This window comes from Camelina sativa, chromosome 9, assembly GCF_000633955.1.
Source record: "Camelina sativa cultivar DH55 chromosome 9, Cs, whole genome shotgun sequence".
Classification (NCBI taxonomy): domain Eukaryota; kingdom Viridiplantae; phylum Streptophyta; class Magnoliopsida; order Brassicales; family Brassicaceae; genus Camelina; species Camelina sativa.
The window spans coordinates 23,456,080-23,477,310 of record NC_025693.1 but is presented as its reverse complement, the minus strand read 5'-3'; the positions used below and the strand labels follow the sequence as shown (position 1 = coordinate 23,477,310).

The window sequence follows — 21,231 nt, the reverse complement described above, 5'->3', positions numbered from 1 at the left end:
TCCATCCTTTAAAATCACCTACCTTGTAGATCTTTCCTCTCTTGCTCGGGGGTGGTGGTGGCGGAGAAGTCGGACGTGGCGGTTCATGGTTCATGCTCGGTGGTGGAGGAGGAATCTGACGTGAAGGGGCATGGTTCTTGCTTGGTGATGGTGGAGGAGCCGGACGTGACGGTTCATGGACCTTGCTCGGTGGTGGTGGTGAAGGAATCGGAGGTGACATGTCATTGACGACAAAAACGTCATATTTAAGTCCCGAGACGCGGCATTGAAATTCATTTGAGGTGATGAAGTAGTGATGTCCTGGTTCCTTGAAGGTTACAACATCGTATCCGGTGTTGTAAACAACTTTAGGAGAAGAAGAATTGCATGAATCATACTCTAAGGCGCTGGAAACTTGAGCGACGTCGTTGATGTCTTGATCGTACTCAAAGACGAGGGAATCTCCGACGTGGAATTTCTTATGTTCAGCCCAAGAGTCGTCCTTGATAGTCCATCCATAGTCACCACCGACTGTGTATAGTTTAGCCGAGGTGCAACTCAAGAGAAACATGATCACGACCATGAAGCCAAAGATCTTCTTGGTGACCATGATTCCGATCGTATGAATTGGAAGCAAAAGACAAAAAGATCTCTAAACTCACAGCTCGCTGAATGAGAAAGAGAAGTATGGATGAATGTGTTTGGTGAAAAAAGAAGTCACGTATAAGCTCTATTTATAGAGTTTCACGATCCCTAAATCCCTAATCATAATCCTTGTCTTATTTGGATTAAGTTTAGTTTATTTCCTTTTTGTCTCTTTATATTTCAAAACTTTTTCTGATTATGCTATAATTTTTTTTTAGTATAATATAACGGAATATCTTATCTTATTTTATAGAATTACAAATTGATATGTAATAATCTTAAAATAATCTTAAGATTAAGTTTACTTTTTCTTTTTTTAGGATTAAGTTTACTTTATTTCCTTTTCTATAGATGAATCGAAGTTAATTCTAATTTCTTTGTTTGTGTATACATCATACTATATGTACGTATGTTGTTCCTTTTGGAATTATATTCACTTTTTTGCAATCATCTACTGATTAGGTTTTATTTCTTTTAGTGACTTTCTTATTTAAGGGCTTGTCTTGTGCATAAATTAAATAAAGTAATGTTTTCATAATGAATAAAGTAATGTTTTTTTTTTGTCATAATAGGATTAATATATTAAATGGATAATAAGATTTATAAAATGCTGTGTTTGATCGTACATACCTTTTTCTTTTGACGACTACACGATATCATATTATACATACTTATCGTTTCAAAATCTTGTATAGGCTAAAAATAACCATGATGAATTTTTATTATTTAAGAAAAAGAAAAAAGAACAAAACAATGATGAGTTCCTGATCAATGGAATCAAATACACATCGAATATTAGTGTTTTTGATTAACAAAACAACAGATAGTGGTGAAACTGAGTCATTGTTCAAACCAAGCGATAAACATCCACATAACTTTATATTACGTTCTGAAAATTAATTACACTACAATAGCTCAGGAGAGTATACTGTTTGTTCTGGTTATTGGTTATCTACTCATGACCCACCTGATAATGTCCCTGCCTCAGTTATCCCACATGGTTCCATAGTTCTGAAAAGTCAAATATGGAAATTGAAGATTTTATCTTAAATTAAACACTTTCTCTGGAATGTTTTATCCAAATGGATGGGAACATCAACAAGATTAGATTCTCGTTGGGTATCTATTTACAAAGTTTGTCGACGCTGCAAACGATCGGAAGAATTAATTAATCACATTCTTTTCACCTGCTGTGCATCTCAGTTGTTTTCGAATTTGACAAATATTCCTCTGCCTTCTCCATTCCATTTAACAAACCTGAAAACTAATGTTTCTACTTTGTTAGTTGTGTACAATGACAATTCGATTTCACAGAACTTAAAATCTTACCCTTCTGGCTCATCTGGAATATATGGAAATCTCGTAACAATTTTATTTTCAACAATGTTCCTGAAGATCATCAACACAGCCTACAACAATCCAAGGGTGATGTTTCGGAATGTATTAATGCTACAGACGCCCACATACAAAGTTCTTTTCCAAGAATACAGTCACATGATCACCTTTGGGTACGACCTCAAATTCCATTTGTGAAATGCAACTTTGATGTTAGTTTTTCGGCGGTTTCCAACAAAAATATGGGAGGATGGTCGTACGTGATTCCTTAGTTGTTGATTCATCTTGGGGATCAGGTGTCCTTCGAGCCGCACTATCTCCACTAGAAGCTGAAGCGGAAGCTTTACTGTTTGCTATGCAACAAACTTCAACCCTGGGCTTTGACAATGTATGTTTTGAAGGCGATCGTAAAACATTGATTGATGTTGTCAATGGTCACTTGATGGACGTCTCCATTTATAGCTTGCTACAAGATATTAAACTCTGTTCGAGACATTTCCAAGTGGTTCGCTTTGAATTTTCACATCGTTCAACCAATGAAGTAGCACATTTGTTAGCATAACTAGGCTGCCTTAATACAGATTTCTATACTGATTGTGTAAATCCTCATGTATGGATGATCCTTAATACATATTTCTATATTGATTGTGTAAATCCTCATATATGGATGATGGAACCTTTGTATGTTGACAAATTTTATTCTTGATAAACTTCATTTTGCTGGAAAAAACTCTATATTACCATTTTTTTTTGTCAAAAAACTCTATATTACGTTCGTGTCATCATATATATCGAAATATCACATTATATTCTTGATTCACTGTTTTAAACCGATTCAAGGAGATCCAAACGACAATTCTCTCTTTATATATTTCATAACACTATATATTTGGTCTGTTATGAATGAAAATATATAATGTTTTCTTACATTATTAGAAGAAAATAAAGCTAAAATCAGTCAGTCCTCTCCATCACTTAGAACCCAAGCATAAAAAAAAAAGTAGATAAAGAAAAAAATCATATATTAATTAATATTTTCTATCATTATCTTCAAAAATTTATTTATTTATTCAAAATTAGATGATATAAATGAATTATTTCTAAAATAATAAATATTTGCTATCTGAAAGATGTTTCTAATTAGGTTTTGGTCTTCATTAAAAAGAAGCTATTCATTAGTAATTGGCCGTTTCTTTCATAAAACAACATGCATCAAGATTAATTTAAGCGCTCTTTGATTTTCTTTAACTCTTGATTCGAGTTTCATTATGGCATCTATAATTGATAAAAAGAAAAAACAATATTGTTTAACTTTCATATTGAATCGTTAGTGGTGTAGTATTCACTATTCACGATAATTACAGAAAAAGTTAAAACGAAATATTTAGTAAGCCAAATATATACTCCTTGCGATAAGCACGTACGGAATTAGATAAGAATTGCCCATTATATAATTCATTGAGGCATCCTTAATTGACTAACTAGTCTTTTCGTTGCAGCTTAGAATCTAACACATGTACGACAATGTAATTATATGGAACATGTTCACGTTTATGACTTTATGGGCATATATTCACATGATCAAACTAAGTAGAAACGTCAAAAAAATTAAGAAAAATATATGAAAATAATTAAACGAAACAATGTATTTCAACCATTAAACGACTAATAAAAAGAAAACCAAAAAAAATTAATAAAAAATCTTAAATAACACCAACAAAAACCCTTAAACTAATTCCAATGCTTAGTGATGAGGTCTGAAAATGCATAACCAGGGCCGCCACCTGCTGCAGCGGTTAATAGGTGAGAGCCTCTTGGGAACATCCGGCAAAGTAACGTCTTCGGTTGATGGTTGCACGGTGACTCGAAGCTTAATGCCAGCCTGACAAAGACCGGTCTTTAAGCTTACAAAATAATGCACTCCTGGTTTGGTGAGCTTAATGAGATCGTGTCCCGTCTTGTATACAGCTACGGTAGAATTTGGTTCACATGATCTGAAGTCAAGATCATCGCTGAGTTCTCTAACGTCGTTGAGTTTGTTGTTGTATTGGAAAAAGAGAGTATCTCCAACACGAAATTGTCTATCTTTACTCCACCTGTAATAGTAGTAACTGTTGTACACGCTCCATCCTTTAAAATCACCTACCTTGTAGATCTTTCCTCTCTTGCTCGGGGGTGGTGGTGGCGGAGAAGTCGGACGTGGCGGTTCATGGTTCATGCTCGGTGGTGGAGGAGGAATCTGACGTGAAGGGGCATGGTTCTTGCTTGGTGATGGTGGAGGAGCCGGACGTGACGGTTCATGGACCTTGCTCGGTGGTGGTGGTGAAGGAATCGGAGGTGACATGTCATTGACGACAAAAACGTCATATTTAAGTCCCGAGACGCGGCATTGAAATTCATTTGAGGTGATGAAGTAGTGATGTCCTGGTTCCTTGAAGGTTACAACATCGTATCCGGTGTTGTAAACAACTTTAGGAGAAGAAGAATTGCATGAATCATACTCTAAGGCGCTGGAAACTTGAGCGACGTCGTTGATGTCTTGATCGTACTCAAAGACGAGGGAATCTCCGACGTGGAATTTCTTATGTTCAGCCCAAGAGTCGTCCTTGATAGTCCATCCATAGTCACCACCGACTGTGTATAGTTTAGCCGAGGTGCAACTCAAGAGAAACATGATCACGACCATGAAGCCAAAGATCTTCTTGGTGACCATGATTCCGATCGTATGAATTGGAAGCAAAAGACAAAAAGATCTCTAAACTCACAGCTCGCTGAATGAGAAAGAGAAGTATGGATGAATGTGTTTGGTGAAAAAAGAAGTCACGTATAAGCTCTATTTATAGGGTTTCACGATCCCTAAATCCCTAATCATAATCCTTGTCTTATTTGGATTAAGTTTAGTTTATTTTCTTTTTATTTCTATAAATTTCGAAACTTTCTCCAATCTTTTTTTGCTTAGGTTTCAGTTTTGTTTTTTAATGTAACTAGGATCTCACCCGCGCTACAGCACGGGAGAATATTTACAGATATATACGACATATAAACTTTAGTATAATCAATTATATTAAATCATATATTGTGTAATGAGTTTGAATAAAATAGTGGAATGAAAAAAAATTGGCAATATCAAATTTCAATGAGCTTATATATCAAATTATCTCCCTTCTACCAACAATTATCTTATCTCAGCCAATATGTCTCTCTTTCATGCAATGTTTTTAAACCCGGACCGGATCAGTCGGTCAGACCGGTCCAATTGTGACCCGGTAGACTTTCCGGTCCGGGTTACCTCTAAAAAACGGACAACTAAAAACCCGCCAAAACCCGTGAACCGGTGGTTGAACCGGCGGGTCGGACCAACAGGTCAGTATCAAATTAAAATAATTTATTTTTATCACATTTCAAACTCAAACTAAATTAAAATTAAATGTTGTTATTTAATGAAAAATTACTTAGTTATTTTATCTAATCATTTAAAAAATTAATTTTAGTTGTTTATATTTAATTATGTATGTTTAGTTCATATATTTATAGAAAAGTAGATGTTATTATATTTATAAAATGTAAACAAATCAATAAACTAATTGACCTGTGGTTCAACCGATCCGATCCGACCGGTTGACCCAGTGACCCGAAAAATTTCCGGTTCACCTTCCGGTCTGGTTTTAAAAACATTGCATTCATGCAAAAGAAATTCCAATCATCGGTCTATATGTTATACACCAAATTTGTTCTTAAATTTTTTGAAATATATGTTAAGGGGCATAAAAATATAGGGTAGTGAAATGTGTTTATCTGTCAAATTGAAGCACATAAAAACAAAAGCTACATTCAAATTTGTATTTTTATTATTATTTATAAATCTATATTATTTTTGGATACGTTCAAATTAATTTTTGTTTCCAAGTTAAACACAATCTATCAACAAATCATAACCAAAAGAAACTAAGACAATTGGGTATTGGATGATAAAATAATGATATTCGTCGTGTTTTGCTGAGAACCCTCAGTTTCATTGAGAGTCTCTCACTTACCCATACCCGATGGGATTTTCAGCCGAAGACAAATTGCTTTGCCGGAAAAATGCAGCTCTGGGTTGCAAATTCTTTGGGATATCGAGATATCCAAAATCTTGCTGGGACCATGGATTTCGGGAGAATATTTTCGAAATATTTTCAAATCTTTATCAGAAGATTTAGCCTCTAAATCTTCACCACCGTGGGTATTAGGGTTTTTATCAAAGATTTCTGCAAGTTGAGGTCGGGTTCTTCCTTCTTCTAATGGACGCAAATCTGAGCTTGGCCATGAAAGAGATGTCGATTGAAGATGATAGCCCTGTGATTCTAACGGAGGAATGCAATTTTGGAGCTGCAGTGGAGTGCAAACTAAGTATGGTGGGGAGATTGCTGAATCCGGAATGTCAAAAGATGTCCAAGATGATAATGAAGATGTCAAGGGTTTGGGGAGTCTATGAGAGAGTCAGAGGCATAGCACTGTCCCATGATATGTTCCAATTCATTTTCCAGTTGGAAAGTGATTTAGAGAGAGTCCTGAAGATGGATTTTTGGACCTTTGATGAGTGGGGCATGATACTGGAGCGATGGGTGGAATCGCCACCGGCAAACTTCCTCCGTACTTTTCCACTTTGGATCAGACTTAGTAATATCCTGGTTAATTTTCTCACCATCAAGACAATCAAAGCCATTGCGGGGAGGATTGGCTATGTGAAAGAAGTTGCTTTTGATCAGGAAAGGTCACAATACAACGCCTTTGTTCGGGTAAAGATTATCTTTGACGCAGCTAATCTGTTGGTCAAGACTAAATCGGTTCAGCTTCCCAAGGGTGAACTTGCGATGGTAAACGTTGAGTATGAGAGAGTACGCAAATATTGTTTCCATTGCTTGAGGCTGACTCATGAGAAACAAAGATGCCCTTTTTTGATAAAGGATACGAGAGGTACGGCTGGCGGAATTGAGGAGCGTTGGAAGGGCTCGACTAGAGATAAACGCTTTCCCAAGGATTTGCCGAATGCAACTCTACCTTTTCTGACACAACAGACCTCACCTGGTTGTCAATCACAATCCAACATCGTGGTCCCTGAAGTCTTAGCGGAGATGCAGAAATACTTGTTATCAGGTGATCCGTCTTTGGCAGGTCAAAGGGAACAAATACTACGGTCAACTTTGAACTCTATACCGGTGTTTGCATATCTTCAAAACATGCTTGCAGACTCGCTTCAGGCACATGCCACTACTAAGGAGACGGAGGATGGTAGTGGTGGCTTATCCCAGAGGAGAACAGTACCAGCTAACCTTGGTATCAACAAAGTTAATCCTGCGCTGCAAATGCAGGATAGATTGGAAATGGATCAAGCTGGCGCTGCAGGTTTCTGTGTTGGTATATCTACTAGAGAGAGTGGAAACCGTGCTAGTAAAAAGGGTCAGAGTCAGAAGAAGTTGTCATCCTGGAAACGAAGAGCAAAGGAAGCGTCTGTCATTTCCTCTAGTGATGCTGTCGGTCTCTTAGGAGAAGCTCCAGAAGGAATCCAGAGTGGCAATTTTGCTAAGAGGAAAGCATTAGAGGAGGGAGATATTTCTTCTAAGTTTTTAAAGAGGGATTCAGAGGTGGTTCACACCACGGTTGAGAGATGCTCTAATTTAGAGACACAGGGTCGAAGTAGTGATGCAGCTTGTGAACAAGGTCTGAAGGGTGAGGCTGACAAAACGGATTTGGTGGTTTTCCAGAAACCATCCAGTACTCAATGAGTGTACTCAGTTGGAACTGCCAAGGAATGGGGAGCACCTCGGCAGTTTGACGTCTGAAGGAGATACGTCGTGAGCATTATCTGGACTTTTTGTTCCTCCTCGAGACTAAAAACTCCATTGATCACGTTATGGGAGTGAAAGAGTGGATGGGGTATGATCAAGTGCACATTGTGGATCCAATTGGATTAAGTGGTGGCTTGGCTTTGTTCTGGAAAGATCTGTACCGTGTAGAGATTCTGCAGTCTGATACACGAGTGATTGATACCAAAGTTAGTCAAGGCTCCATGGTTTTTTATATCACTTTTGTTTATGGAGATCCAGTGCGTAATTTGAGAGAGGAGGTGTGGGAACGTATCACTCAAATTGGTATACGGTGAAATGAACCTTGGTTTCTTACAGGTGATTTTAATGAAATAATGGATAACTCAGAAATATTGGGTGGACCGAGGAGACCTGAAAGTTCTTTCTATCCGTTCAGAACTATGGCGAGAAGCAGCAGGATTAAAGAAATCCCTAGTTCTAGAAATAAACTCTCTTGGGGTGGTAGAAGAGAAAATGTATGGGTACAATGTCGGTTGTATAGAAGTTTTGGGAATAGTAAGTGGTTTAGGCTGTTCCCGCGAAGCCACACAGAGTATTTAGACCTTATGGGATCTGATCATCGACCAATAATTACAAGATTAGTTGGTGAGAGCACAAGGTTTAAAGGTAGGTTTATCTTTGTAAAGCGGTGGATCAACAAGCCGGAAACATTGGAGATTATCAAAGAGCAGTGGGCTTTGGAAAATGGCTGTCAGTGTAAATCAGTTCAGGGTGGTCTAACGCGGTGCAGGAAGGCTATAGCTAGATGGAAAAGAGAACATCCTTCTAATTCTTTGACACAAATTCAGCATTTGCGTAAGGATCTTGAAGAGGAGTCTACAAAGCAGTTCCCCAGCTTCCACAAACTACGCCAAATCAAATGGGAGCTTACATTAGCGTTTATGGAGGAAGAGAATTATTGGCGATCTAAGAGTCGTGAGTCATGGCTTCAGGCAGGTGATAAGAACAAGGTGTTCTTCCATGGTGCGGTTACATACAGAAGGCTCAAGAACTGACTTAACTCACCAACTGACAAGAATGGGTTTGAATGCTTTGAGGAGGGTTCGAAAGGTAATATTGCTGCGGAGTATTTCATAGAATTGTTCAAATTCTCGAAGCCTGATAGTTTTGAAGAGTTATTGGAGGGTATGGAGCCAAGAGTTACGGAGGAGATGAATCAACATCTGATGGCCCCGGTTACAGCTCAAGAAATCAAAGAGGCTGCCTATAACATCAAGGGTGACAGCGCTCCAAGAGCAGATGGTTGGACAGGGGCCTTCTTTCGAAGGTATTGGACAGTAGTGGGGCCTGACATTGTCACAGAGGTCAGGAGATTTTTGCAACTGGTAACTTACATCAGGAATGGAACCATACTCAAATCTGTCTCATCCCAAAGAAGGACAATGCGAATAACATGGTGGATATGCGACCAATCAGCTTATGTTCGGTCTTGTATAAGATTGTCTCCAAGGTCTTATGTACGCGGTTGAAAAAGTGTCTACCGTCATTGGTTTCAGAGACTCAGGGGGCTTTTGTCTCGGGGCGTCTTATCTCAGATAATATACTCATTGCACATGAGATTGTACATGCACTTCGCACACATGCTAAATTCAACTCAGAGTATATTGCCATTAAAACGGATATTTCAAAAGCCTACAACAAAGTTGAGTGGGAGTTTCTCAAACAATTGTTGACCAAGATGGGATTCAATGATCAGTGGGTCAAATGGATTATGATGTGTGTTACATCTGTGACGTACTCGGTTTTAATAAATGGTAGTGCATTTGGTTTTGTTAAACCAGAGAGGGGGATCAGACACGGGGATCCTCTGTCTCCTTTTCTTTTCATACTATATGCAGAGGCTCTCATACATGTCATGGAGAAACGGAGATTACAGGGAAAGCTCACTGGGTTCAGCTTTAATGAGTCATGCCCTGTAGTTCAGCATTTACTTTTTGCAGATGATAGTTTGCTCATCTGTCGTGTAAAAAAAAGAGGAATGTGAAGAGATATTGTGCTGTTTACATCTGTATGGGAAGGCATCTGGCCAACAGATCAACTTTGCTAAGTCCACAATCACTTTTGGAAGCAAGACGCCTGCAACAGTTAAAACAGAGGTTAAACAAATTCTGGGGATTACGGCTGAAGGTGGGGCAGGCTCATACTTAGGATTACCAGAGTGTTTTTCCGGCTCTAAACAAGCTCTCCTGGCCTTTATTGGAGATAAGCTCAAGAAACGGTTGTATGGTTAGTATGCTAAATCTCTATCGCTGGGAGGTAAGGAGATATTGTTAAAGCCAGTGGCTATGGCCTTACCAGTGTATGCCATGTCATGTTTCAGACTGAGCAAGAACTTGTGGCGGAAAATCACAAGTGCTATGTGTGAGTTTTGGTGGAGTAGTTGTTAGGGGAAAAGGAAGATAGCATGGGTTGCGTGGTCCAAAATGTGCAAGTCCAAGTCCGAGGGTGGTATGAGTTTAAAGACCTGGGAGATTTCAACCAAGCTTTACTCGCCAAACAGGCTTGGCGCATCTTAAATAATCCGGACTCATTGGTAGCTCGTTTCTACAGAAGTCGATATTTTCGTAAAACATCAATTTTGACGTGTGGTTCGGGTTCGAGACCATCCTATGCGTGGAGAAGCATCCTCCATGGTCGAAACTTGTTAAAACAAGGATTGATGAAGATGATTGGGGACGGAGTGGATACCATTTTCTGGAGAGAGAAATGACTTTTTGAGAAACATCCAAGAGCTCCCTACCGATTACAGTCCTTCTTCAATATGAAGTTGAGGGTGTCAGAGCTGAGGACTCCAAACAATAGACAGTGGGAGATAAACAAGATCAATGAGTTGTTTCCACTTGCGGATGCTCAACAAATCCTGGCTATGGGTATTGAGGAAAACAAGAAGGATCGGTTCATCTGGCCTTATACGCCATATGGAGCTTACACGGTCAAGAGTGGGTATTGGCTAGCTCGCACATTACCGACACTATATGTCACTCGTCCACAAAGTGTGGTGAAGGTGGAGGGAGTTCAAGCTAAGGTTTGGAACCTTAAGACGGTGCCAAAAATCAAAACCTTTTTGTGGCGCATGTTGTCTGGGGCTTTAGCTGTCTTTGAGAGATTAGCATCAAGAGGTTTAATTATGGACTCACGATGTGCGGTTTGTGGATATCAGGAGGAGGCAATCTGTCATATGTTATTTGCCTGCCCTGTAGCGAGACAGGCATATGCTTTAGCAAATGTGCCTTTGCCACAAAATGGTTTCTCCGATGAACTGCATTTATTGGCCTTGATACAAGAAGAGAGAATTCCTGAGGACATATGTAGATCAATCCCATGGCTTCTGTGGGGCATATGGAAATGGAGGAATAACTTTGTATTCCAAGGCAAACAAGGCGATATAAGAGAACTGGTTTTGAAGGCTTTCCAGGACTCTTCTTAATGGATGGCAGCTCAATCATATTCTCGTAATCTAGGTGTAAAATGGGAGGGGAGAACACCAATCATGGAGGTGAAATGGAAAAATCCGATGGTAGGTGTTGTTAAGTGCAACATTGCTGCGTCCTGGCACAATAGCTCATCATTGATTGGTGGCGCATGGATTACGAGAGACCATCGATGTAGTGACCCTCACCAAGGGGTAAAAAAATTCAAGATGAAAACCCAAGGTCAAAGGACCAAATGAGGAAGCCAGAAGGAAGCTTAGAAGAATTGCTGAAGAAAGGTCCGAGGAAATTTCATCCGCTCGACTAATGACCGCGATGGTCGTATCGCATCGACCGATCGACCGAAAGATCGACCAATACCCGATGGTGTCCGACTGACGATCCGCGAACGATCAAAGACCGCGGATCGACTAAGCAAGCAAATTTGGGAGATAAAAGCTTCTTTCTCATTAAGGAATTAATCAAGGATTAATTTCCCAAAGTTAAAGATTAAAAAATTCTTGGTGGAGGGTTATTTTAATCAAAAAAAGTTAGTGGAGATTATTTTAATCAAGGAAGCTTAGTGGGATTTAGTGGAAATTAAGAAGTGGTGATTAAGGTGGCCAAGTCATGCGATTTTTCACCAAAGAAATCCTAAGGAAGAAGTGGTGTTTAAGGAGGCCAAGTCATGCCATTCTACACCAAAGAAGAGGAGTGGATGCGAATCAAGCCAAGTCTCATTAATTTTTGCCAAGTGATTCAAGGGGAAAGAAGTGGGCAACATTGAGCCAAGTCATGAGCGCATATGCCTTACAAAATTTTGTGGCAAATAAAGGACCACTCGCTCAACATCAATTGGCGAGTGCCACCGCCCAACTTTTCTATAAATAAAGCTCTCCACTCTCTCATTTCCGCACAAGACATAAGGGGGTAAGGAGAGGAAATTTTTGAGAGAGAAAGAGAGGGAGAGCGAGAGAGAAGAGAAGAGGGAGCGAAGTGCTGCGCGAGTGAAGAGAGGGAAGATAAGAAGACGCAAGACTAAGACTATCGACTACTGACCAAGGTTAGATCGAGAAGGAAATCGATCCTAACCAAAGAGGAGATCCAACTGTGCCGCGAGTATAGCTTCATCAAAGCAGACCGATCGTCGACGGTATACTGTGAGTTCAGGCACATACTTTGCCGGCTTAGATGGGAACTAAAGATATCCATCTAGTGCGCGGTTTGCATGGATCATTTAGATGCATTTGCTTGAATTTCTTTTATGTCTTTCTTGTTTAAATGCATGCGGGGTAAGGTTATGCCGGTTACTAGTTCGAAATGTTCTAGTAACAAGGGCGATAACTAGTTAAAATACTTGAAAACTTATGAGCTTGAAAACCATATAAACTCAAGTATTAATTTTGGTGAAGTCTTAAAGCATTTTAGTCCGCGAGAAATTCCGGCTAAGTGTTGTAAGACTTGGTATTGCAGTCCTTCCCATTCTGTACCACATGCAGCCACGACATGCAACCCATGTTCGTGTGTTTGTAGGGTTGGCTACGAAGAGCTCGGAGGTTACTGGGCTTGCTACCCTGGCCGAGGCTCTCTACACGACGGTGTGGCTTTAAGTGAGATCTGATCGCATGCCTTTGTGGTTGCGATTCGGGGATTCATGAGGGGTTTAAGGACATGATGCATACCGGGCCCTAGTAAATGTGAACTTGTTTAAAACTTTGTTTTATTTCAAGTTAATTTGTGCATGTTGTTGTGTAGTATTGCTTGTAGTTGCAATTGTTTGTAGATTATTTTTGCTTAGCTTCAGCTTCCGCATATGATCTCTGATTGCTTGTGTGTTGTGTGCTTGCTTGTTTACGTTTATCTTGCTTGCTTGTTGATTGATTGCGCTTGCATGTTATTGTTAATGTTTTGGGGATGGGGAATTGGGGTTTATTTTGTTGCAGGAACCCTGAGCTCACTAAGTAATCTTAGATTACTTATGATAAATATTTTGTGCTGCAGGTAACCGTAGAGGGAACTAGAGGGCATGGTGAACGATAGGACTCCGGAGTAGTTTTTATTTTTTATTTTGGTGTCTATTGTAAAATTCAAAGTATGTTTTGTTGTGAACCAAACTTTGGCAGTAAGCCTTGTCGATCTTTTGTGTAAAAGTTGTAGTAAACTCCTTTTAAATTTTAATGAATTCGGTTTTATCTTAATCGTGTGAGTAGTGCTGATATGGGCTTTGTCCGAGTCAGCACAACACACGGCGTGTCCGTAAGGTTGCAAAGCCCAAAGGATGTGTCGTGTGGACGGGAACCTCGTCGACGGACTGGCCAATGGGGCCTGATTTGTTCTTGCACCCGGCCGGACTGTTGGTGCGTGTTCTCATAGTGGCGTCCCGGTGCCATCCAGTGGCCTGCGTGGTCATAGAGCGGTTCGGGGGCGTTACAATCGAGGTGAAGTTCTATATCATGCTAGACATGCACTACAACCCACAGAATCACATGTGCTAGCTTTTTTGCGATGTTCCTTGTGGGCATTAGAGGCTTTGCATACTTTACATGTGGTTCGGATTGAGGTGGTGTTGGATAATACTTTGGCTGTTGAGGCTATAAACAACACAAAGGAGTGGCCACGATATGGGTTCTTACTTCGGGATATCCAGAATATACTGTCTAGTTTTGCTTTCTGGGAATGTCACCAAGTTGCGGTTTCACCAAATAAGGTGGCAAAGGCAATCGCTAATAGTGTCACACGTGATGGACGCCTGCAGTCTTACTTATCACTGGGAGGCCCTTCTTGGTTACTTGACCAAGTGCGACTTGAGGCGGGTGGTTAAGTAATTCGAAGCAATCATTTAGCAGAGGGTATGATCATAATGAGTGTTGATCCTCTGGTTTCAACTAGTACACTTGGAGGATCTTTTGATCTCAGTAGCAAGTGCAAGCTGGTGGCTAATTTGTTTTTTTGGAACTTCAGTTTTTCTTTTCTCCCATTTCCCATTTGTAATTGTTTCAGACTTGTGTTCTATCAGATAACAAAAAAAAAAAAAATCATAACCAAAGAAACAAAATAATTGGTCGATCTTTATATAAAAACTAACAGATTGACACATGAGCAAATAATTGCTATCAGAAAAGAAGATTCAAAAAAGCACCTTATGTTTCATTGAAGTTATTCAAGAAACATGTATATCTCGCTTGAAACCATGCAACATTTATTGTTTCGACAAAAGTTAAAAATATCAATAAAAATTGAAAAATTTCAATGATTAGTGAGGAGTGAATATGTTAGTGGACTTCTATATTTATATGAAAAATAAAGTCGATTTCAATATTTAGGGTTAATTAACACTGTCATAAATATGGTCTTAATAATCTATTTGGGAATCAAATGTTTAAATATAGATTCGAGGTATATATGCTCAATTTCCAAAATAAATCAAAATCTATATTTATGATTAAGTTTTTTTTTTGTCAACATATTTAAGATTAAGATTATACTTGCAAATATTATAACTATTGTGATATGATTTTGTAAACTATTACGTATAACTGAAAATTGAATTTTATTTTTGGTTAGTTTGTAGATTTGAAATCAAATTATACACTATTGTTCCCAAAAATATCAAAATCAAATTAGACACTATTGTTCCCAAAAATATCAAAATTAAATTATTCATTTAATTTAGAGTGTTCATGTCAAGTGCTAATTATTAGGGTGATTGATTTTATTTAGATTTCCTTATTATCTCTAAACAGCTTTTAAATATGGTTAGTCTTTTTATTCATAATTCGAATAATTAACATTAAAGGTTTTTTGGGATTTGAATATATTTATAGTTGTATGTTAGGTACTAAATTTGGGGAATGCTAAATTTAATTTGATATTCTTAGACATTTTCGTTAAATCAAAATTTTAAAATATATTTATACGTTTTAATTATGATAAGTTTGTGTAAATGATAATATATTAAAGGTTTTGTAATGGTTTATAAAATTAATATCATCATATAATTAAATTATTTTCTATTTGATGGTGTAGAAAAATTACATTATCATTATTATGTACTTTATTAGAATTACAGAGATTATATATTCACATGATCAAACTAAATAGAAACGTCAAAAAAATTAAGAAAAATATATAAAAATAATTAAACGAAACAATGTATTCCAACCATTAAACGACTAACAAAAAGAAAACCAAAATTTTTTTTTTTTTAAATANAAATAACACCAACAAAAACCCTATAAACTAATTTGAATGCTTAGTGATGAGGTCTGAAAATGCATAACCAGGGCCGCCACCTGCTGCAGCGGTTAATACGTGAGAGCCTCTTGGGAACATCAGGCAAAATAACGTCTTCGGTTGATGGTTGCACGGTGACTCGAAGCTTAATGCCAGCCTGACAAAGACCGGTCTTTAAGCTTACAAAATAATGCACTCCTGGTTTGGTGAGCTTAATGAGATCGTGTCCCGTCTTGTACACAGCTACGGTAGAATTTGGTTCACATGATTTGAAGTCAAGATCATCGCTGAGTTCTCTAACGTCGTTGAGTTTGTTGTTGTATTGGAAAAAGAGAGTATCTCCAACACGAAATTGTCTATCTTTACTCCACCTGTAATAGTAGTAACTGTTGTACACGCTCCATCCTTTAGAATCACCTACCTTTTTTTTTTGTAAATATGTGAATTTTCATTAATGAAAATAGATCGTACTGAGTACAATGGCCTTAATACAGTAGATAGTCCTCGCCCAAAAAAAAAATAAAAACGAGGAGTAATCTGAAATACAAAATATTTTATAGGAATCTAAACCAGCTCTGCATTGCGTTTTTGAAGTTCTTCCGATGCCTCTTTGCTATGATTGCGTCCCGGACCAGTCTGTCCAATTGCTTGAACAGGATATGGGAAGGTGTGGCATGACTGTTGTGGAGGCGGTTATTCCTTTCTAGCCAGATGGAGTAGATAAGAGCCTGCACTACTAGTCTCCGCAATGTTTGGGTTGATGTGGAGTCCTTACTGTTGAGCCATGCTGACAAAGCTTCCCAGGTGTGGAACACGAACGGGGGATATCCCAGTCTTCGGGTTGCTTCCTGCCATAGTTCTTCGCTAAAATCACAATGTAGAAAAAGGTGATCTCTTGATTCCGGATACAAGCCGCATATACAGCAGGTTGTATTTATTTGTAACCCCCAGTTTGCCAAGCGAGTTCTTGTGGGGATACGGTCAAGATGGGCAAGCCACATCATGAACGCATGGCGCGGGATGGCGCCTTTGAACCATACATGCTCTGTCCATGCGAGAGGTTGACGCCTGAACCGTATCGATTCCCAGGTTTTTCCGGTGCTAAATTCTGTAAGCGTCTCTCCCTCTATCTCCCAAATGTAAACGTCGGGCTCAGTGCTGGTAACTGGCAGATGAATGGTAGTTAAATGCGTTAGGAGCAGTTCCGCTTGAGGAGATCTTGTTGGTCGAATACGCCACCCTGAGGTGGAGCAGGCATTGGCCACTGTTCCCATCAAGGGGATGCCTGTTTGAGAAGGCCCGGTTGTCCCAAACACATTTATGAGGGGACCGAGAGGGGACCACCAATCGTACCAAAAGCTTGCGCGCATCCCATTACCCACAGAACAACGAATAAACCGAGAGGCAAGAGGTCTTAGCTGAAGCAGGGATCTCCATGTCCAAGAGGTATGCTTCTTTTCATCAAGGGACCAGAACACACCATCTTTAATCTTATTATTGCGAATCCAGTCAGCCCACAGAGAATCTCTTGCAGCAAATAGCCTCCATATCAGCTTTAGGCAGAGAGTTCTGTTCCATTGCTTGAAACTGCGGAAACCAAGCCCTCCTTCCTCTTTAGGTAAGCAGAGGTTTTCCCAGGAAACTTTTGCATTTGGTCGCTTAGTTATATCCCCACTCCACAAGAATCTTGTACAGAGACTCTCTATCGTCCGAATGCACCCTTGTGGCAGTATAAAAGCTGAAGCCCAGAAGTTGACTGTACCATATATGACAGATGAGATCAACTCCTTCCTTCCTGCATAAGACAAAGCTCTGGCCGACCACGACGAGAATTTAGCCGTTAATTTGTCAATGAGGGGTCTGTAATCCGCAATGCAAAGTTTTCTATGCATCAGAGGCAAGCCTAAGTAGCGAATGGGCAATGAACCAAGATTGAAACCAAGGGAAGTAAGCCTGTCGGTTTCATTCTGTTTCATCCGCGCTAAAAACAGGTCAGTCTTAGCTCTGTTCATTTGGAGCCCAGAGATGCTGTAGAAGTCATGAAGTACAGTGGTGATGTTTACCAGGGACTCCCTCGATCCATCGAAGAACACCATAATGTCGTCCGCGAAGGCCAAATGTGTCACCTGAGGATCAACTGCTGTGGGATGGTGGCCAATAGAGTTGTTTGTGAAAGCTCGGTTTAGCATACTGGTGAATACTTCCATCGCTAAAGTAAAGAGGTAGGGAGATATTGAGTCTCCTTGCCGTAATCCCTTTGCTCCGTTGAAGTATCCGCAGATCTCTCCATTGATTGAGATGGAAAATTTGGTAGTCGTGATGCACTCACTGATCAGGGCCACGAAGTGAGGAGGGAAGTTCATTGCCTTGAGCACATTAATGATGAATTCCCAGTGAATAGAGTCAAAAGCCTTCTGTAGGTCTACCTTCAACATCCCTCGGGCAGATATGTTTTTTTGATTATATCCTTGCACAAGCTCAGTTGCCAGCAGAACATTCTCAACCAGAAGCCTACCAGGAATGAACGCAGATTGAGAGTTTGAAATTAGGTCCGGAAGTACCGTCTTCAACCTATTTGCTAAAATTTTCGAGACCACTTTGTAGATGGTGTTGCAACACGCTATAGGCCTGAATTCCGACATCCTGGAAGCGTTTGGAAACTTCGGGATAAGAGTTAGCAAGGTGGCGTTCCATTGCTTGAGGATCTTACCAGTTGCAAAAAACTCAAGAGCTGCATCTATGATGTCCTTACCCACTACAGTCCAATTAGCTGTGAAGAACTCAGCGCAGTATCCATCAGGTCCAGGCGCTTTGTTTTTAGGCAGAGAGAAAAGCGCATTTTTTATCTCCTCAGGGGTGACAGGGGAGTCCAAGTCGCGAACAGAGGACTCAGAGCATCGCTGGGAAACAATATTTTGCAGAGCCTCAACTGATGGGGTATTAGAGTGAAGCTTCTTACCTAGCAGATTCGTGAAGAAGTCTATCGCGATCTGTTGAATACCTTGTCGAGAGTCAACAACCTGATCATTGGCGTCTAACAAGTAAAGGATCTGATTTTGGGCTAGTCGAGACTGAACCACACGGTGAAAAAACTTGGAGTTCTTATCGCCATCCTCAAGCCAGCAAATTCTAGACTTCTGCCTTAGAAAAGATTCTTCAGCTTTGGCCAAAATGACCCATTTTCGATGTGCTTCTTTTTCTGTGAGGACTGCCTGCGGAGTGGGCGTGTCCAACAGAGTCCGCTGGCAGGACAACAGGTCTTCATAAGCTTCTTTAACCCTCATTTCGATTGCTGAGTATTTTTCTTTGGTAAACTCTCTAATGATGGCCTTGAGCTCTTTTAGCTTTTTAGAGACTTTAAGCATTTTGGAGCAGTCAAACGGGAGAGCGTTCCACCACAGTGCTAGCAAAGGTGCAAACTCCGGATCCTTGTTGAGCATTGTAAGAAACTTGAATGGTCTCTGGATCTTGGGTTTCAAGGTGTCAAGGAAAACACAGCAAGGACTGTGGTCTGAGAAACCAGGTTCTCCAAACACTCCCAGCGACTGAGGAAAATGACGCATCCAAGCATCATTTACCAATATGCGATCAAGCTTCTTGGACACTGGGTCCGCTTCCTGTTTGTTTGACCAGGTGAGGGTAGCTCCGTAGTACTGAAGGTCCAGTAGCAACGAGTTTATAAGGCATTGACTGAACTCCCTCATACCTCTGGTAGAAGTGACTGAACTGGGATTTGAGTGCTCATGCGGAAAAAGAATTTGGTTAAAGTCTCCAGTGACCAGCCAAGGCTTGTTGGTGCAGGGAAGCGAGGTTGCTAAGTCTTGTACCTCTGACCAGAGACTCTTCCGTTCGTCACTGCTGGTTGAAGAGGCATAAACAATTGATACCACGATATCCTGGGATTCAAAAGGGAGCTTGACCTCACAGGTGATCATCTGCAATGACTTAGCTAGAATATTAACCGAGACTGACGGATGCCAAAGAACCCAGATCTTTCCAAGCTCTGAGTATTCATAGTTATTTACAAAGTTCCACCCTGGAGCGACTCTTTGGATGATAGCTTGAGCCTTCTCAGGGGAGACATGGGTCTCTATAATCCCACCAAAAATAGGTTTATGGACCTTTAACCATTTCCGGAAGCTACTATGCTTTAACGGGTCATTAAACCCTCTTACATTACGACAAAAAATATCCATTAAATGGATATGGGTTTAGAGGTTTTGAGGGCCTCCAGCCCTAGCCCGAGCATCCTTCTTCTTTAGTAACCTCTTGGAAACCACCTTCAAGAACCTATCTGACTCAACATCCGGGTTGTCATCTTCTCCCGAGAGACTCTCCGGATCCGACTCATTCCCCTGTGCATCATCCAAGTTCCCATGAGGAGATATATGAGAGAAGAGGTTTGCTGTTAGGTCCACACACAGCTGGTTTTCATCAATGAGCATAGTGGGGGGGGGGTAGACGTTTTTCACCGGAGATGAGCACGGGGCTGTTGCTTTACTAGGCTCACCTGAGGCGTGAACTATTATAGCCTTTGCATTTGGCTGAGCTGAGGCCTTCTTGATCACCTCTTTGACTCTAGGATCCGGCTGGAATAGATCGACAATTGGAAGTTGGCTTTGTATGGGAGCTTTCCCTCGGTTTTTATCCTTCTTAGCTTGGGGGCAGTCCACCGTTTGATGCTTTACAGAGCTACACACAGTGCAGGTGGGAGGTGCAGAGGAGCATCGGGATATAGTGTGTCCGACCTTCTTGCAGTGAGAGCAGAGGGAAGGTAGCCAAGGGCTTGTCACTCTTATTCTCTTAATCTGACCTGATTCAAATCTCGCGTTAACTGCTTCAGGAAGGGGTTTACGCGGGTCAATAACAGTGTAGACCTTAGCAACCTCAAGGTTAATGAGTTTTTCCGTGTGTGGGTGCAGACACACCGGGTGACCCACCAGACCCGCGATGTGCTCCAATCCTTCTCTGTTGAAGAACTCCAGAGGCACTCCATGAAAATCTAGCCACACGGGAACTTGGGTCAACTCCGGCTTTTTTGGTGTTGTGTCTGGAGACCACTTAGCAACGAACATAGTTTGCCCATCCACTTGCCAAAGGCATTGACTCAGAATCCGACGACGAGCATTGGGGCACGGGACTTTGAAGAGGAATGAATTTCCCTCCAATTTAGAGACAGAGATGTCACGATGCTGCCTACTCCAAATACCATTTACAATAGCGTGGATAGCTCCTCTAGGAGGGGGATCTTCATAAAATTGCCCGAGAATGAAGCTATCCCAAAGCTTCTTATTCTTCTCAATAACTGCATTTGGTATTGTAACACAAGACTCGCCAGATTCTAGGACAAAAGGATTACCTTTCTTTTCCAGGTGCGACGAGAGGCCTTTAACAAGATATTTCCAGGGGTGGTCCTCACCTTGTGGGGAAGGTTTTGCAGCACCGGGGACGAGGCTCTGTTTGAATTCTGGTGAACCAGAGGCGTTTTCTGCAGGTACATCGGCCAAGGCAGAGATAGCTGCGTGAACAGTGATTTCAGATCTAGGGTTTGCTAGAGCTGCAATCGATTGAGCAATTTGGGCGTCTTCACAGGGCGCGGGGGGCGTATCTTTGGCTGCATTCTCGGAGGACGCAGGCAAATTGAGCGGAATTGAAGAGAGGTTTACGGACCCCTCTCCGGGGGATGAAGGCGAATCTGAACGAGGGGAGTCTTTGCTCGGAGAGTTAGAGGAGGCGGAACCAGAGGGGTTACCGCGGGGGGG

General features: G+C 40.6%; 3 protein-coding genes across 3 annotated transcripts in view; 1 reads left to right on the top strand and 2 right to left on the bottom strand.

Moving 5' to 3' along the window:
- LOC104715628 (early nodulin-20-like) overlaps positions 1 to 633 on the bottom strand; it is a 1,247-nt gene extending 614 nt beyond the window's left edge. The window contains exon 1 of the mRNA XM_019230041.1: positions 19 to 633. Coding sequence (XP_019085586.1) covers positions 19 to 589 — 571 coding nt within the window. The 5' untranslated portion in view covers positions 590 to 633. The remainder of the gene's footprint in view (positions 1 to 18) is intronic.
- LOC104715627 (early nodulin-20-like) lies at positions 3,704 to 4,716 on the bottom strand. Its single transcript, XM_010433020.1, has one exon. It carries the CDS (start codon positions 4,670 to 4,672, stop codon positions 3,704 to 3,706), a length of 969 nt encoding a protein of 322 aa, XP_010431322.1. The 5' UTR covers positions 4,673 to 4,716.
- Positions 7,853 to 10,057, top strand: LOC104715626. The gene is made up of 5 exons (XM_010433019.2): positions 7,853 to 8,048; positions 8,124 to 8,794; positions 8,867 to 9,151; positions 9,265 to 9,789; positions 9,845 to 10,057. Exons 1-5 carry the CDS (start codon positions 7,853 to 7,855, stop codon positions 10,055 to 10,057), a joined length of 1,890 nt encoding a protein of 629 aa, XP_010431321.2.